The 12878-nt window shown below is 42.9% G+C and overlaps 1 protein-coding gene across 2 annotated transcripts in view; it reads left to right on the forward strand.

The window, feature by feature from the left end:
• IFT140 (intraflagellar transport 140) overlaps positions 1-12878 on the forward strand; it is an 89078-nt gene that overhangs the window by 74470 nt on the left and 1730 nt on the right. For both annotated transcript variants that reach the window (XM_075105848.1, XM_075105850.1), the window contains exons 19-29: positions 3921-4098; positions 6725-6915; positions 7941-8036; positions 8395-8527; positions 8612-8755; positions 9166-9294; positions 9509-9691; positions 10696-10902; positions 11117-11329; positions 11413-11579; positions 11924-12065. In XM_075105848.1, the coding sequence (XP_074961949.1) occupies positions 3921-4098; positions 6725-6915; positions 7941-8036; positions 8395-8527; positions 8612-8755; positions 9166-9294; positions 9509-9691; positions 10696-10902; positions 11117-11329; positions 11413-11579; positions 11924-12065 (1783 nt within the window). The remainder of the gene's footprint in view (positions 1-3920; positions 4099-6724; positions 6916-7940; positions 8037-8394; positions 8528-8611; positions 8756-9165; positions 9295-9508; positions 9692-10695; positions 10903-11116; positions 11330-11412; positions 11580-11923; positions 12066-12878) is intronic.

The raw sequence follows: 12878 nt of genomic DNA on the forward strand, positions 1-12878 counted from the left end.
TGAGAGAGAAACCGTGTTTTGCCTGCAATTTAAGTAAGCCTGTTCTGCACTTCCTGTTTCTTGTTTCTTAACCAGACTTGCATTAATTTGCCCACATTCCCCAGGGACAGCAGGACTCTTGCTCTGGTACTGGAGGTGTCCGTCTGCTAGGGATGTTGTGCCATGCCAAGGCCACGGCTGGTCTTGGGACATGGAGAAATGTGGAAGCACATTGCTGATACTTCCTGGATTGCTCTCTTCTCTAAACACATCCCTGCCTGTGGGCCTGCCCACTCCTGCCAGAAAGCCTGCTGGGTGCCTCCAGCCGAATAGTTTGCAAGGGAAATGTCTAAAAAACAATTTGGCATTATAAAAATTGTCTGTTCTTTCTGATCAGCCATGGCATAGAGGTGTCTTTTCAGGGGGAAGGCAAAACTGAAGTTCTGCCTAAGGGTCTCCTGGTCTTTCTGCAGGAGCTGTGGGTGGATCTGTCCCAGTGTCCTGGCCCCGGCCAAGGTTTGGGAGCACATATCTGCTGTGTTATCCCCCCATGGTTTTGGTGAGACACAGTCCTTGCTGTTGCTCAGCTGTGGCTTGATTGCAGTGCTCTGAGGTGGTCAACAGCTCTGGGGTTTGTGCCTCAGTTAGGCAGTGAGGCCTTCTGTGTGTTTTGTGGTAGGATATTTTTGTGAAGTTCTTTGGATCCTTTGCATTTCACAGGGTGGTGTTACTCTGGTACCTTTATAGTTTTAAAATAAGATATAATAATGAAATAATAAATACAAAGAAATATATTAATAAGTATATAATATATGCATCAAAGATGGTCTTTGCAAGCAAATAGTGTATTGCTGTGTCAGAAATACTTGTGTACCTTAGCAGCAGTATATGGAGTGTGGTGCTAAAAGGAATGGTCTCTCAAAGCAGAAACAGTTTTCTGATGTTTTGCTGCAGGAAGAAAATTGAAATAATACATGTATGTACTTCTTAGCCTTGTTCTAGTTTGTGAGTTTGTAAGTGGTGTTCTTGTGAGGGGCATGTCTAGCAGAAAGAACCAGCCTGTGCTGCAGCTCTACATGGACCAGGGGAGAAGGTTTAGCTGTGGGTTCTCCCCCATCCAGCTGCTAACAAAGCCATCCTTAGCTCCCATGGGAGAATGGGAACTCTTCTGTGCAGAGCAGGGCAACGTTCATTAGATGAAACATCCCTTCAAGCCTTCTTGGAGAGCAGAGGCATGAGAAGGGATGGTCAGGGGGAGGCAATGTTTTTGTGTTTCATAGGTACTTGTGCTGGTGAGCTGCTCTTAGGCTGTCTCTTGCTGTGGTCTCTGCACTGGATAAGTCCATGGAAGCACTGCTGTACTATGAACACGTCCAAATTCAGTGCTTTGGTCCATTTTGACCACAGTGTTGAATTTTTGGTGTGTGCTCGCCATCTGCCCAGCTGGGACTGTTGAGAAGGCAGCACTTGCCAAAATAAAACTAAATGCAGAGCGCATCAACTGGAAATGTTTCTTCCTCTGTATTTGTTGCACCCACGTGGTACTCCACTGCTGGAGCCTCTCAGGTTAGTTTTGCAAGTGGTCTGGAGTGGAGGAGGAAGAGGTGGAATGGCAGAGCTGCAGCCTCCCGGGGCAGAGGTACTTGTGGGTGGTCCACTGTATTCGGCTGGCATGGGTGCCAAGGTGACCCTCGGGCAAGTTGTGCCTGGGGCAAGAGCTCCCAAAGAGGAACCCCTGGGGCAGCAGCTCCCACCGAGTTTTAAAGTTGGCAGGAGCCATTGCCATTCAGGAAAGCATAATGCAGCCAATAGATGATGAATAGCATCTTCCAAGTCCTGCTGTATGTCTCTGCACACTGTTATCTTTTAAGTTTGTACTTTAAAATACACTGTTTGGTCTATTTCCTTTCAAGTTTCCGCTCCCTCTAGTCTAAATAAGATTTTGCATCTGCTTGTCATTCAAGCCCATGAACTCTTGTCTTCTTACAGTGAGGGAATTGCAAGCTGTCAAGGCTCTGGAAAATAAAGAGTTTGATCGCCTTTCAGAAACTTGCAGTTAGTCATTTTGACAAAGCACAGCACAGTCTGTTCCTTCACCCAGAGTGAAATGGCTATTGGCAACTTCTTCTGGCATGCTACAGATTTTGGAAAACATATTTCTTTTCCTTGTGCATAGTGAAGAGCAGCCATGCCAATGCACACAAGATTTGACATCTTTTACTAATGACAGAACTCACTTTCCTTGTTGATCAAAGCTAGGTGACAATATCTACCAAGACTTAAATGTTCTTTAAAGGAGGGTTTCCTGCTCTTTCCAGTTCCAGATACAGGCAGTGGCCGGAATAAAAGAGAAATCAATTCCAACTTTTAAAAAAACAGGATGGTCACAACTGCTGATATAAGTCAATATTTCTATATTGAGTGGTGGTGCATAGACTTACACTCAGAAGGATCTAGCACTGAGGTTTTTGTAAGACTTTTCCAGTTCTGAAGCTACTGTGCTCTGTTTCAATGTTCCTTTTGGCTCTGCCGTCTGGGGGACGTGGGCATGTCAGAGCAGAGCATTAGAGGAGGCTGCGTTTGAACCACATTCAGCATGGACATGCAGAAAAATTCAGTAAAATATTCAGACATGCATTTTTGCTTTTCTAAAAGAAGCAAAACTTCTGAGCTATCTGAAATTTGCCCGATTTATCACTTCTGATCCTATTTTCTTTTCTCTATACTGTTTGGTCTTAATTAAGTTTATGTCACATATTTGTGTTGATTACTACCTGAAAATTTATACCAGTTGTAGTTGCAAATAAAAGATGATCTAACTGTAAAATAAATTAGGAAAAGCATTTTTTCTCTGCCTATCTTTATTGTATGTGTTCGACAGCACGTCGTGTCTCATCTGCTTCAGTGCTTCCCGGTTAGTCACTTTCCCCTGTTTGTGCAGGGCTTTCCCACAGCAACTGGGAAGAGAAAAACATTTTATTCATGGGAAAACTGGAAGGGGATTTGCTTGCAGATGCAGGACCTGAAGGGTCATTCACTTTTTTTTTTTTTTTTTTCCCTCTTTCTTTTTTTTTCTTCTTTTTTTTGGCTGTTATAATTTAGATACTTTGTGTTGTGGTGGCGTCTGAGAACTGTACGGACCATACCTCCTTGAGGTTCACACACTGAGAAAAGCCTATATTTTGAATGCTTATGGTTTCTTTTAGTCAAACATATTACATTTTATTCTGAAGAGCCTCAAATGTAAATAGAATCTATTAAAATCTTTGCTTGTCACCCCATGTAATTGTCAACTGTGTCGTAGTCCTTCTGTTGAGCAACACTGCCTGCTGAGGCAGTGCACGGGAGCGTGGTGCTCAGCCAGTCCCTGCCTCTGTCTTGGCAGAGGATTTTGCAATGTTAAGTGTAAGCTCTTAGCCCTGAGGAGTTTTCATTCTGAGCATGAAAAAGCTTTTCTTTGTGCCATTTTTTAATGCAAATTTTAAATTAGAACATGATAGTAGTTTCCGGCATAAGGTTTATGTATACAACACCTTTCTCATAGTTTTTCTTTTGAATTCTGAACATCGACGTGGGGGTACTGTGAATGTCTGTACGTTGCAGCCACAGCAAAAGCCACAGTGATGGGTGCACAATAAATGTTTATATATGTGCAAACATAACTGCTTTTCTTTAGACATTGGTGTAAAATAAAACCCACAATATTTCCTTAAGGCTGTGGGCATTCACACCAGAACTAACCTTTATCTCTGAGGCCTATTTCTGTTCCTCTTCAATCTTCACACAGCAACTGAGTCTCTTTGTTACGTCCAGCAAGTGTCCAACGTACTGATGTTTTTTTGCTTTCACACTTTTCTCTTTCCTTGCATCTTATCTGCTTAGTACCCAAACCTTGAAGGTGACACCATAACAGCTCTCCTTTTCTTTCCCGTTTCTCACAGTGAGGCCGTCTGGGAGAGCATGGCTCGCATGTGTGTGAAGACTCAGAGGCTCGATGTTGCCAAAATTTGCCTTGGAAACATGGGACATGCAAGAGGAGCCAAGGCATTGAGGGAGGCTGAACAAGAACCAGAGCAGGAGGCCAGAGTGGCTGTGCTGGCCATTCAGCTGGGCATGCTGGTAAACCCACGGACCATACACACTTGGGAATATCCACCCCACTTAAGTAGGGACAAAAATGTGAAACTGATAATTTTTTTAAATTCTAAAATGCAAAAACCTTGGTGGGGGGAGTAAAACCTATTGCCAGGTTTCCAAGAAGTGATGAAGAACAGTTCTGACATTTTGCTGAAGTTGAGTTTTTTATCCTAGGGAAACAGGCATCTCCTTGAGCATTGCACAACCGCATGCTGCGCGATTTCTGCGTGACGCTGATCAGGGGCTTTCCCTGAACTCCAGAGGCCCAGCAGTCCCCTGAGCCCTTTTTGCATTCCTGACAAAATAGATGAGAATGAGCGTGGCAGAATTTGATGCCTGGAAATAAAAGTACCAGGAGCCATAGCCACCTAAGGGTGTAGCAGATTGGTCATCTGTTTTCTTAACTACTGTACAGAATTTATATAAGAGTTTTACTCCCACATGAAAAATTGCTGAATGAAGGAAACAGCTTTTAAGGGTGGTTTATGTGTGAAATATTAAACAGAAAAACTGTTTTCTTGGGTCATAATTCTTCCAAGCTTAATCATTCTAGGTTTGAATGGATTAAAAAAGGATGTACTTTAAAGTATTCTAGCTAAAATGTTTCAACAAACATATTTTAAGGCCCAATATGGGAAATGTAAGTTCCATTTTGACATGTTTGTTTGTAGAGTGAAATGCTAAAGCTGTGTTCTGCCAGAGAGTGAGGACTGGCTTAAGGTATTTGAGCAGGTTAGGCAAAATTGGTGTCTTCTGCAGGGTTGGAGAGTGCTGGCAAGCCACATTTGCTGCTTATGCTGTCCCAGGGATGCCTGCTCTACTACAGTCACCCAGATTGCCATCCCGGCTTTCCCATCATGAGAGCAGTAACTTGCTTGGATCCAGCACAGCCAGAGGACACGGTCAGGCTGTTCTCCCTGTAGTCTGGCAATTGTTGCCTTGTCCCTGTATCGGGAGCCCGACCTGCCAGCAAATACATACCAAAATGGACCTTGTCTTTCTCATGTGTCTTTACTGTGTCTGAACCCACTCCCCTTGATTACCAATAGAACCAAGATCTGAAATGGGTTTAAGACCAGCATTATCATGTGGTTTGAAAACTGAGCAGAGCACTGTTGAGTGAGATGACTGATAAGAGCATGTATTCACCTTGATTTAATGCCTTCATCAATGATCTGTAACAAAAGCAGAGATTTTTGGTTTAGGAACTGAACTAAAAGATTCAGGCATATGATCTGTAAGAGGGAAAAACTGTGAAAGGAGAATTTATGGAATACCCAACAGTTCATAGGAAATCACAAATTAAATAAAAAATGGCAAGGTGCTCTGACAGCAAAAATCTGTTTGGGGCTGTGTTTGAGGAGACACCACATCCTGGGGCTTTGATTTGATAACTTCTGTCTGTGTTTGTTGCAGCTACAGCTGGAACATGGACTTCCACGCTTAAGTATCTCATTACCAGAAAAAAACATTGATGAACTGGAAGAAGTTCAGAAAGAATCAGTGCAAATTGTTAAGCTCTTGGAAAGGTTTCATAGACAAGGAAATCTTTAAGATAGCCAAATAATTAGAATTTGGCTTAAAAAGGTGTTTAGCGATGTACAACTATTTTAAGAGTGTAAATGCTAGAGACAGAGAGTAACTATTCTGAGTTAAAGTGAAGAAGAAAAGGAAAATTCAGATGAAATGTTTGGAAAAGATTCCTGGCAGAGAAAGCTATGAGGCTGAAAAGCATCAGTACTCCTTCTTTTGGATATAGATCTAGAGGCGAAGGGGAACTGTAGCAAAACGAATGCAGTTCTGTTGCTTTTTTTCATCTCATACAGAATCATAGTGCAGGCATCTTCCATCTCCACTTTCTATGCTTTTTTGAATTTGAAACAATAAGAGACAGAAACTATTTTTCTGTCTTGGACAGATAATCTCAATTTACTAAATATAGTGTTCAGCTGGACAGCAGTAGGGTGGAGCAGGAAAATGCTCCTTCCACAGGAGTACCTCTCAAAGCGTAAAAATAATAGTTCCAGATTTGCTCACCCTTGCGTCAGCATCAGCAAAATCCTCCTGTTCTAATTCCATCTTAAATAAATAGCATTTATACCATGTTATTCCTCAGTTATTCATGAACAGTGTTGCTACCTCTGAGACCTGATTGGAGGTCACAAGGAGTCCCCTGGCACGTAACACTTTCTTGCCAAAATCCATAGTGCCTAGGACCTTCTCCTGGACCTCACTTCTGGGTAGGCAGCGTGGCTGTTAACTGTAGCCCCACAGGAGCATATCTCCCCTTTCTGAAATGGTTTACGCTCCTGATGACAGCATTTAATTGTTGATGGCTTGCTCATGTCACCCCCAGTTGATACTGTACAGTAAATGCCAGGATCTGAGTGCTTTCCTTATTTTTACATAAACATCCTGTTTCCCAGTAACGTGCTATTCCAGGCTACGTGTACTTAGTTGGTGAAACCCCCTGCCTGAATTATTGTTACTTTAATTGCATTACAATGACCTGCACCAATAAACTACGCAGAAGTGCAGTGTGTGTTGGGAAGGACACCTATGCAACACCGGTCAGAGCTAGCAGGGTGTTTGTATGCTCTCCTTCCAGGAGGATGCGGAGCGACTGTACAAGGCCTGCAAACGCTACGACCTCCTGAACAAGTTCTATCAAGCCTCAAACCAGTGGCAGAAAGCCATCGAAACAGCAGAAGCTCACGATCGGGTCCACCTACGCACCACGTACTACAACTATGCCAAGCACCTGGAGGCAACCGGAGAACGCAGTCTTGCACTCACCCAGTAAGCACCAGCCTGTAGCACCCAGGGGATTTGGAGTCTTTTTCTCCTGTGAAGACTGGAGGCAGGCTAAGGAGGATGTCTGGTGATGACTACTAATAATTAATTAAAGTCTTTTCCTGTTTCTGGTGCTTTCTCATGGGGCAAAAGCATTGTTACACTAAAATTCCCAGCACCCTCACAGGCTAATAAAGCTCAGTGTCAGAAAGGTTAAGTGTCTTGTCGGGGCCAATAGTTGAACCCCACTAATATCCAGTCCTGTACTTGTCCCTGGAAGACCGCTGCCCTCTTTTCCTTCCTTTTCCATGACAAAGCTACTTGTTTACTTCTCCCAAGAGTACCAGACACAACTGCTGTGGCAGAATTTAGTCTGACTTGGGTGCTTCTAGCACCTGGTCCTCTCCTGTGACTGATGAGTCCCTAGAGAAGTCAGGGGAGGTGATTTTTAATGTGTTGTATTTGTTGTTTGAAATCTTAGTTTTATATTAGTTTTACCATATGAAGCAATATAATAAGAATAATAATAATGGTCACTTCTGTTCAGAGTCAAAGTAGAGCTCTGACATGATCAGACAGACCTATTAGATGACTGAGGTGGGCAGGGACATGAGGACACCCTAACGGTGGATGGTGGTGTAAGTGCAGTGATCTCCTGGTAGTGGAAAAGAGGCTGCAGCTGCAGTGGATGGTAGAAGGACTAGGCAAGACGAGAAGCCCAGGGCTCTTATGACCTTTTCAGCACAGGGATGTGCTTAATGTTTGGGGAGCTTTCAGGGATGTTTCTTCGGGCCATTTCTGTGATCATATTGCCAATGCAATTCCAGGTGCCTTGCAGGAGCATTGAACTTTTTTTTCGATGGTGCTGGCAGACTGCAACTGGTCTTACAGTGAACATAATAATACAAATGAAGCAGTGTTATCAGTGTTGTCTCTCTATAGCTGTCAAACAACATTAAATGGATTTTTTATATGGGAAGTGAGCTAATAAGGTAGTCATTTCACATCTAATATGTTATTTTTCTCTACAGCTATGAGAAGTCAGACACACATAGGTTCGAGGTACCCCGAATGCTCTCTGAAGACTTACAAGCCCTGGAGAACTACGTCAACAAGATGAAAGACAAGTCAGTGCTATGATTGTTCCTACTCCCAAATGGGACTTTCAGGTCTGAAATACAACCTGTGAAGAGAGCAGGGAAGGAGGAATATGAGTCCTTTCAACCGCAAGGTCAAACCGTCATATCCATTATGATCCTCCTACAGCTTTTCAGGATTATGCTACATCTTGCTCAGCTGCCACATTAGAGATCTAGGCTGAACTCCCGTATAGTGCAGACCTTTGAATGTCACCCTTGAGTTGGGGTAAAGCCTTGTCTACATTGTGAAAAAAATTTATCTAGTCTTGAGGTCAAGATCTCCAGGAATGAAAAATGCAGTGTCTGGCAATTCTTTTTACTGCAATTAATACTGTTGCTTTTCTAGGAGCCTATGGAAATGGTGGGCACAGTATCTGGAGAGCCAATCAGATATGGAATCTGCACTAAAATACTATGCACTGGCTCAGGATTATTTTTCCCTAGTCCGTGTCCACTGCTTTCAGGGCAACATTCAGAAGGTAAAGCAGCCTGCTCCCATCTGCTTCCACAGAATTCTCATTCCTGGGATGGCACAAAGTAAAGCTATATGGTTTCCTTTTCAGGCTGCTGAAATAGCAAATGAAACAGGGAATTGGGCAGCATCGTATCACTTGGCCCGCCAGTATGAGAGTCAGGATGAAATCAAGCAGGCTGTACATTTCTACACGAGGGCCCAGGCATTTAACAATGCCATCCGATTGTGTAAGGTATGTGAAGAGGTATATTTATGTCCAAAAGCAAAGGAGGATTCTATCCTTAGGCATTATAGAGAATGAAAGGGGTACGAGTTGTTTGTACCCATTCTCTCTTGTGAGACACTTGCTCATATACAGCCCACTGTGAAGATGCTCCTGGTTTCTGCCTGCATCTTCTACAAAAGATGCATCAATAAAAGCTTGGCTGTATGGGACATTATTTTCTTGTATATCTCAACAGAAAATTGCCTAAAACAAATTATCATCATTGCAGCTCAGGGTTACTTGGGTTGGTATAGGTTTTACACAGAAGGGTGTTGATGTGCTAATGTGTGACAGTATAAAGCTGTAGGCTTGCCAGAAGACAGAATTATGAAATCTGTTTGCTGCAGACCTACAGCCAAACCTTTGCTTTTGAACAGGAGAACAATTTAGATGATCAGCTGATGAACCTGGCTCTTCTGAGCTCTCCGGAAGACATGATCGAGGCAGCCTGCTATTACGAGGAAAAGGGGGAGCAAATGGACAGAGCTGTCACGTTATACCACAAGGTAAATGTCTTTTCAGTAGAAAATACCAAACTTTAAACTGAAGCAGTTCCTACAGCAGAGGACCTTTAAATCAACTGTAGTTTTTACTATATGTACTGTTTATTAGTAATTTCTTCATGGTGGGTAATGCTTTATTAATCCATTCTAGGGTGTGCTGTAAACTGATTCTGCAGAGCTTATTCTACTCTTTAAATACTCATTCTTAATTTTGCAGGCAGGCCATTTCTCCAAAGCACTGGAGCTAGCCTTTGCCACACAGCAGTTTGGGGCCCTGCAGCTAATTGCTGAAGACCTGGATGAGAAATCAGACCCAGCTCTGCTAGCCCGCTGTTCTGATTTTTTTATTGAACACGCTCAGTATGAGAAGGCAGTGGAGTTGCTGCTAATAGCCAAAAAGGTACGCTCCAGCTTCTCTGGTCCCTCCATGCACAGGTAGAGCGGAGTGCAACAGGTGTGTACATGCATGCACATACATTTGTCTTTGTCGGTAAACAGATATGTGGAGACATTTTTAAGATTTACAGTTTCCTGTCATGCCAATGACTCATGGGGTGGTAGCCCACTGGGTCAACTCTAAAAATATATTCCTGACTTTGTGTCTTATTTGTGGCTTAAACCTGCAGATTTTGCACTCTTGGGAAAAGAAAAACTCCTACGCTCTAAACTAAACTATTTGGAGACAGGGAAATTATAACAGCATCAGTCAAAAAAAATCCCAGTGCTGTCCCTCTTGTCATACCACCGATGTAGTTAAGGCACTTCATTTCACACCTAAGCTTCTATGCACTTCCACCCTGCCCTCATTATTGTGCTGGCAACTCAGCCTTACCGAAATGCTGGGTACCAAAGCAGTCCTGTACCCGCTCCTTTCTAATGAGTGTCTATGTCTTACTTCCATGTTTTGCAAGAGTATAGTAGTCCTTCTCTGGGCAAAAAACCATTGTATATTCTGTTCATAATTTGTTTCTATGCTATGGGAAGTAGCAAAATATTTAGCAAAATCTTTCAAATGCCTGCATTTATTTATTTGTATTTGCTTAAAACCCTAATACAATCGATCATACCTAATAAATCTGATTTATATGACTCTGAGAATGTCATGTTTAAAGAGACAAAGTGGGTGAATCTTTGGTGCCACACTAAGTCCTCTGAGAAGAGAGGTGGGAAGCAATGGTCTTCATGGAAGAACAAATGTGTTCTTAGCAAACAAAATGAGACAGCGTGTACTTGAACAGGAGTTGCTGTCGGGATGCTTAACTACACAACAGTGTTCTAGATAGAGCATCCACAGCTGCTAGTATTTGTGCCTTCATATGGCTAATTTTCATAGGTTACACCATAATCGATGTGAAGCATCACTACAGTGTTTGCAACATGTCACTGCTTTCTCATTTCCATTAGTATCATGAAGCTCTGCAACTTTGCCTGAAGCAGAACCTGACCATCACAGAGGAGATGGCTGAGAAGATGACAGTCTCTAAGGACTCCAAGGACCTCTCTGAGGAGTCCCGGAGAGAGCTGTTGGAGCAGATTGCCAACTGCTGCATGAGACAAGGCAATTACCACATGGCAACCAAGAAATACACACAAGCAGGAAACAAGTTAAAGGTCAGCCTGGATAGATAGAAAAAGAATCTGGAGAGGCTGAGCCTCTTACCTTCTTACGATTCCTCAAAACAAGGCCATTTTGAGAAGTAGATCTTGGAACAGTCTTCATACAGTAGACTGTCCAGATGAAGCTTCCTAGCCATCTTAGCATCTTTTGCCTTCACAATGATATTTTTTACCCCCTCTTCCCCTGCGCCCCCCTTTCCATTGTTAGGCTATGAGGGCACTGCTGAAATCTGGAGATACCGAGAAAATTGTCTTTTTTGCGGGAGTTTCCAGACAGAGGGAGATTTATATCATGGCAGCCAACTATCTACAATCACTGGATTGGTGTAAGGACCCCGAGATTATGAAGAACATCATTAGCTTCTATACTAAAGGAAGGGCCCTTGACCTGTTGGCAGGTTTCTATGATGCATGTGCTCAGGTATGTCCCCCTTCTGCGACTGCTAAAGGTGTTTGGTTTGTTAGCTCTGGAGCAAGATGTTCATCTTGTTTCTCCTCTTGCAGGTAGAAATTGATGAGTATCATAACTATGAGAAAGCACAAGGAGCACTGACAGAAGCATATAAGTGCCTTTCAAAAGCAAAGACTAGAAGCCCTCTGGAACAGGAAAGCAAACTAGCACATTTGCAAAGCAAGATGACCCTGATTAAGCGATTCATCCATGCTCGGAGGTGAGCTGCAGTACTCACAGCACGTAAACTAATGACGGAAGTATCAAACAAGAAGATAAGTTGTACTAGTACCTACAGTTTAATAAATAATTTGCAGACCCACTTCTAAAAGCTGCTGTTACATTTTTCCAGCAGGGAAACCATTACATGGTTTTTTTAAAAGTGCTGTTGACATTAAAGATGAAAAGGTAACCTGAAATACAGGCAAGCGTATTGACCAAGGCAACTGTAGCCAGAAAGGCGATGATGAAACATAACACATTAAAAAAAATTTCCCTGTTCATCACATGACAAGCTGAATGCTCTCCCTGATTGTTTACAGTTTCCTTTTTCTCTTTTCCTAGAATTTACTCTGAAGATCCCAAAGAAGCAGTCAGACAGTGTGAACTTCTCCTGGCTGAACAAGATTTTGACAACGCCATCCGTCACGGCGATGTCTTGGGATTTCTGGTTGAACACTATGTACAAGTGGAGGACTTCCATACGGTAAATTAATTCTTAATTCTTCCAATCTACAGAGCTCATATTTTATATACACCAGTGCAGCTTGGTGTAGCATGGTGCTGTCATACGGGAAGACATTCCATTGTAGAGGCTCCTTTACAGGAGCTAAGCTGCTCAGCAGGGTGTGGTAGACCTCAGGAACTATATCGATATTAATATATTTTTCATTTCATGGGGCTGAAGAGAAGAAGGAAGCTCACAGGACAAAGAGCGTAAATAGTAGTGGATTCTTAAACATTCCCAGTTAAGAACAGAAAGAAGACTAGAAGGGCCTGTCTGGGTGCATGTCTCAGCAATTACGCTGTACTTCATTTGCCACCTGGCCAAAGAAGAAAAGAAAATGGTAAAATTGCAGTCACTTGAGGAAATGGTGAATCACTTCTTCAGGGCAGATGCACCACAACACACCAGCGTTTGGACTAAACTGTAACCTGCGCTGTTGTGAACCATATGGATGCCAAGTTCTAGTTTCTACAGCTGTGCTAATTAACCTTATTTTTGACATGTTGTTTTGACAGTGCTCCAGCTATCGGGAGAATATAAAACCAGCCTTTGAGACCCCTTCTTTTTTAACTGAAAAAGATAGCATTGCCCCAACTTATTATGAAAGGTCACTTAGGCATAGGTACTTAATACCTTCCTTGCCTCAGTCTTCAATGGTAAGACCAGTTGTTCTCAGGGTACCCAGCCCCCTGAGCTGGAAGACAGGGATGGGAAGCAGAACGAAGCCCCCATAATCCAAGGGGAAATGTAGCAACCTGCTACACCACTTAGACACACACGTCTGTGGGGGCC

This window comes from Phalacrocorax aristotelis, chromosome 10 (assembly GCF_949628215.1).
Source record: "Phalacrocorax aristotelis chromosome 10, bGulAri2.1, whole genome shotgun sequence".
NCBI lineage: Eukaryota > Metazoa > Chordata > Aves > Suliformes > Phalacrocoracidae > Phalacrocorax > Phalacrocorax aristotelis.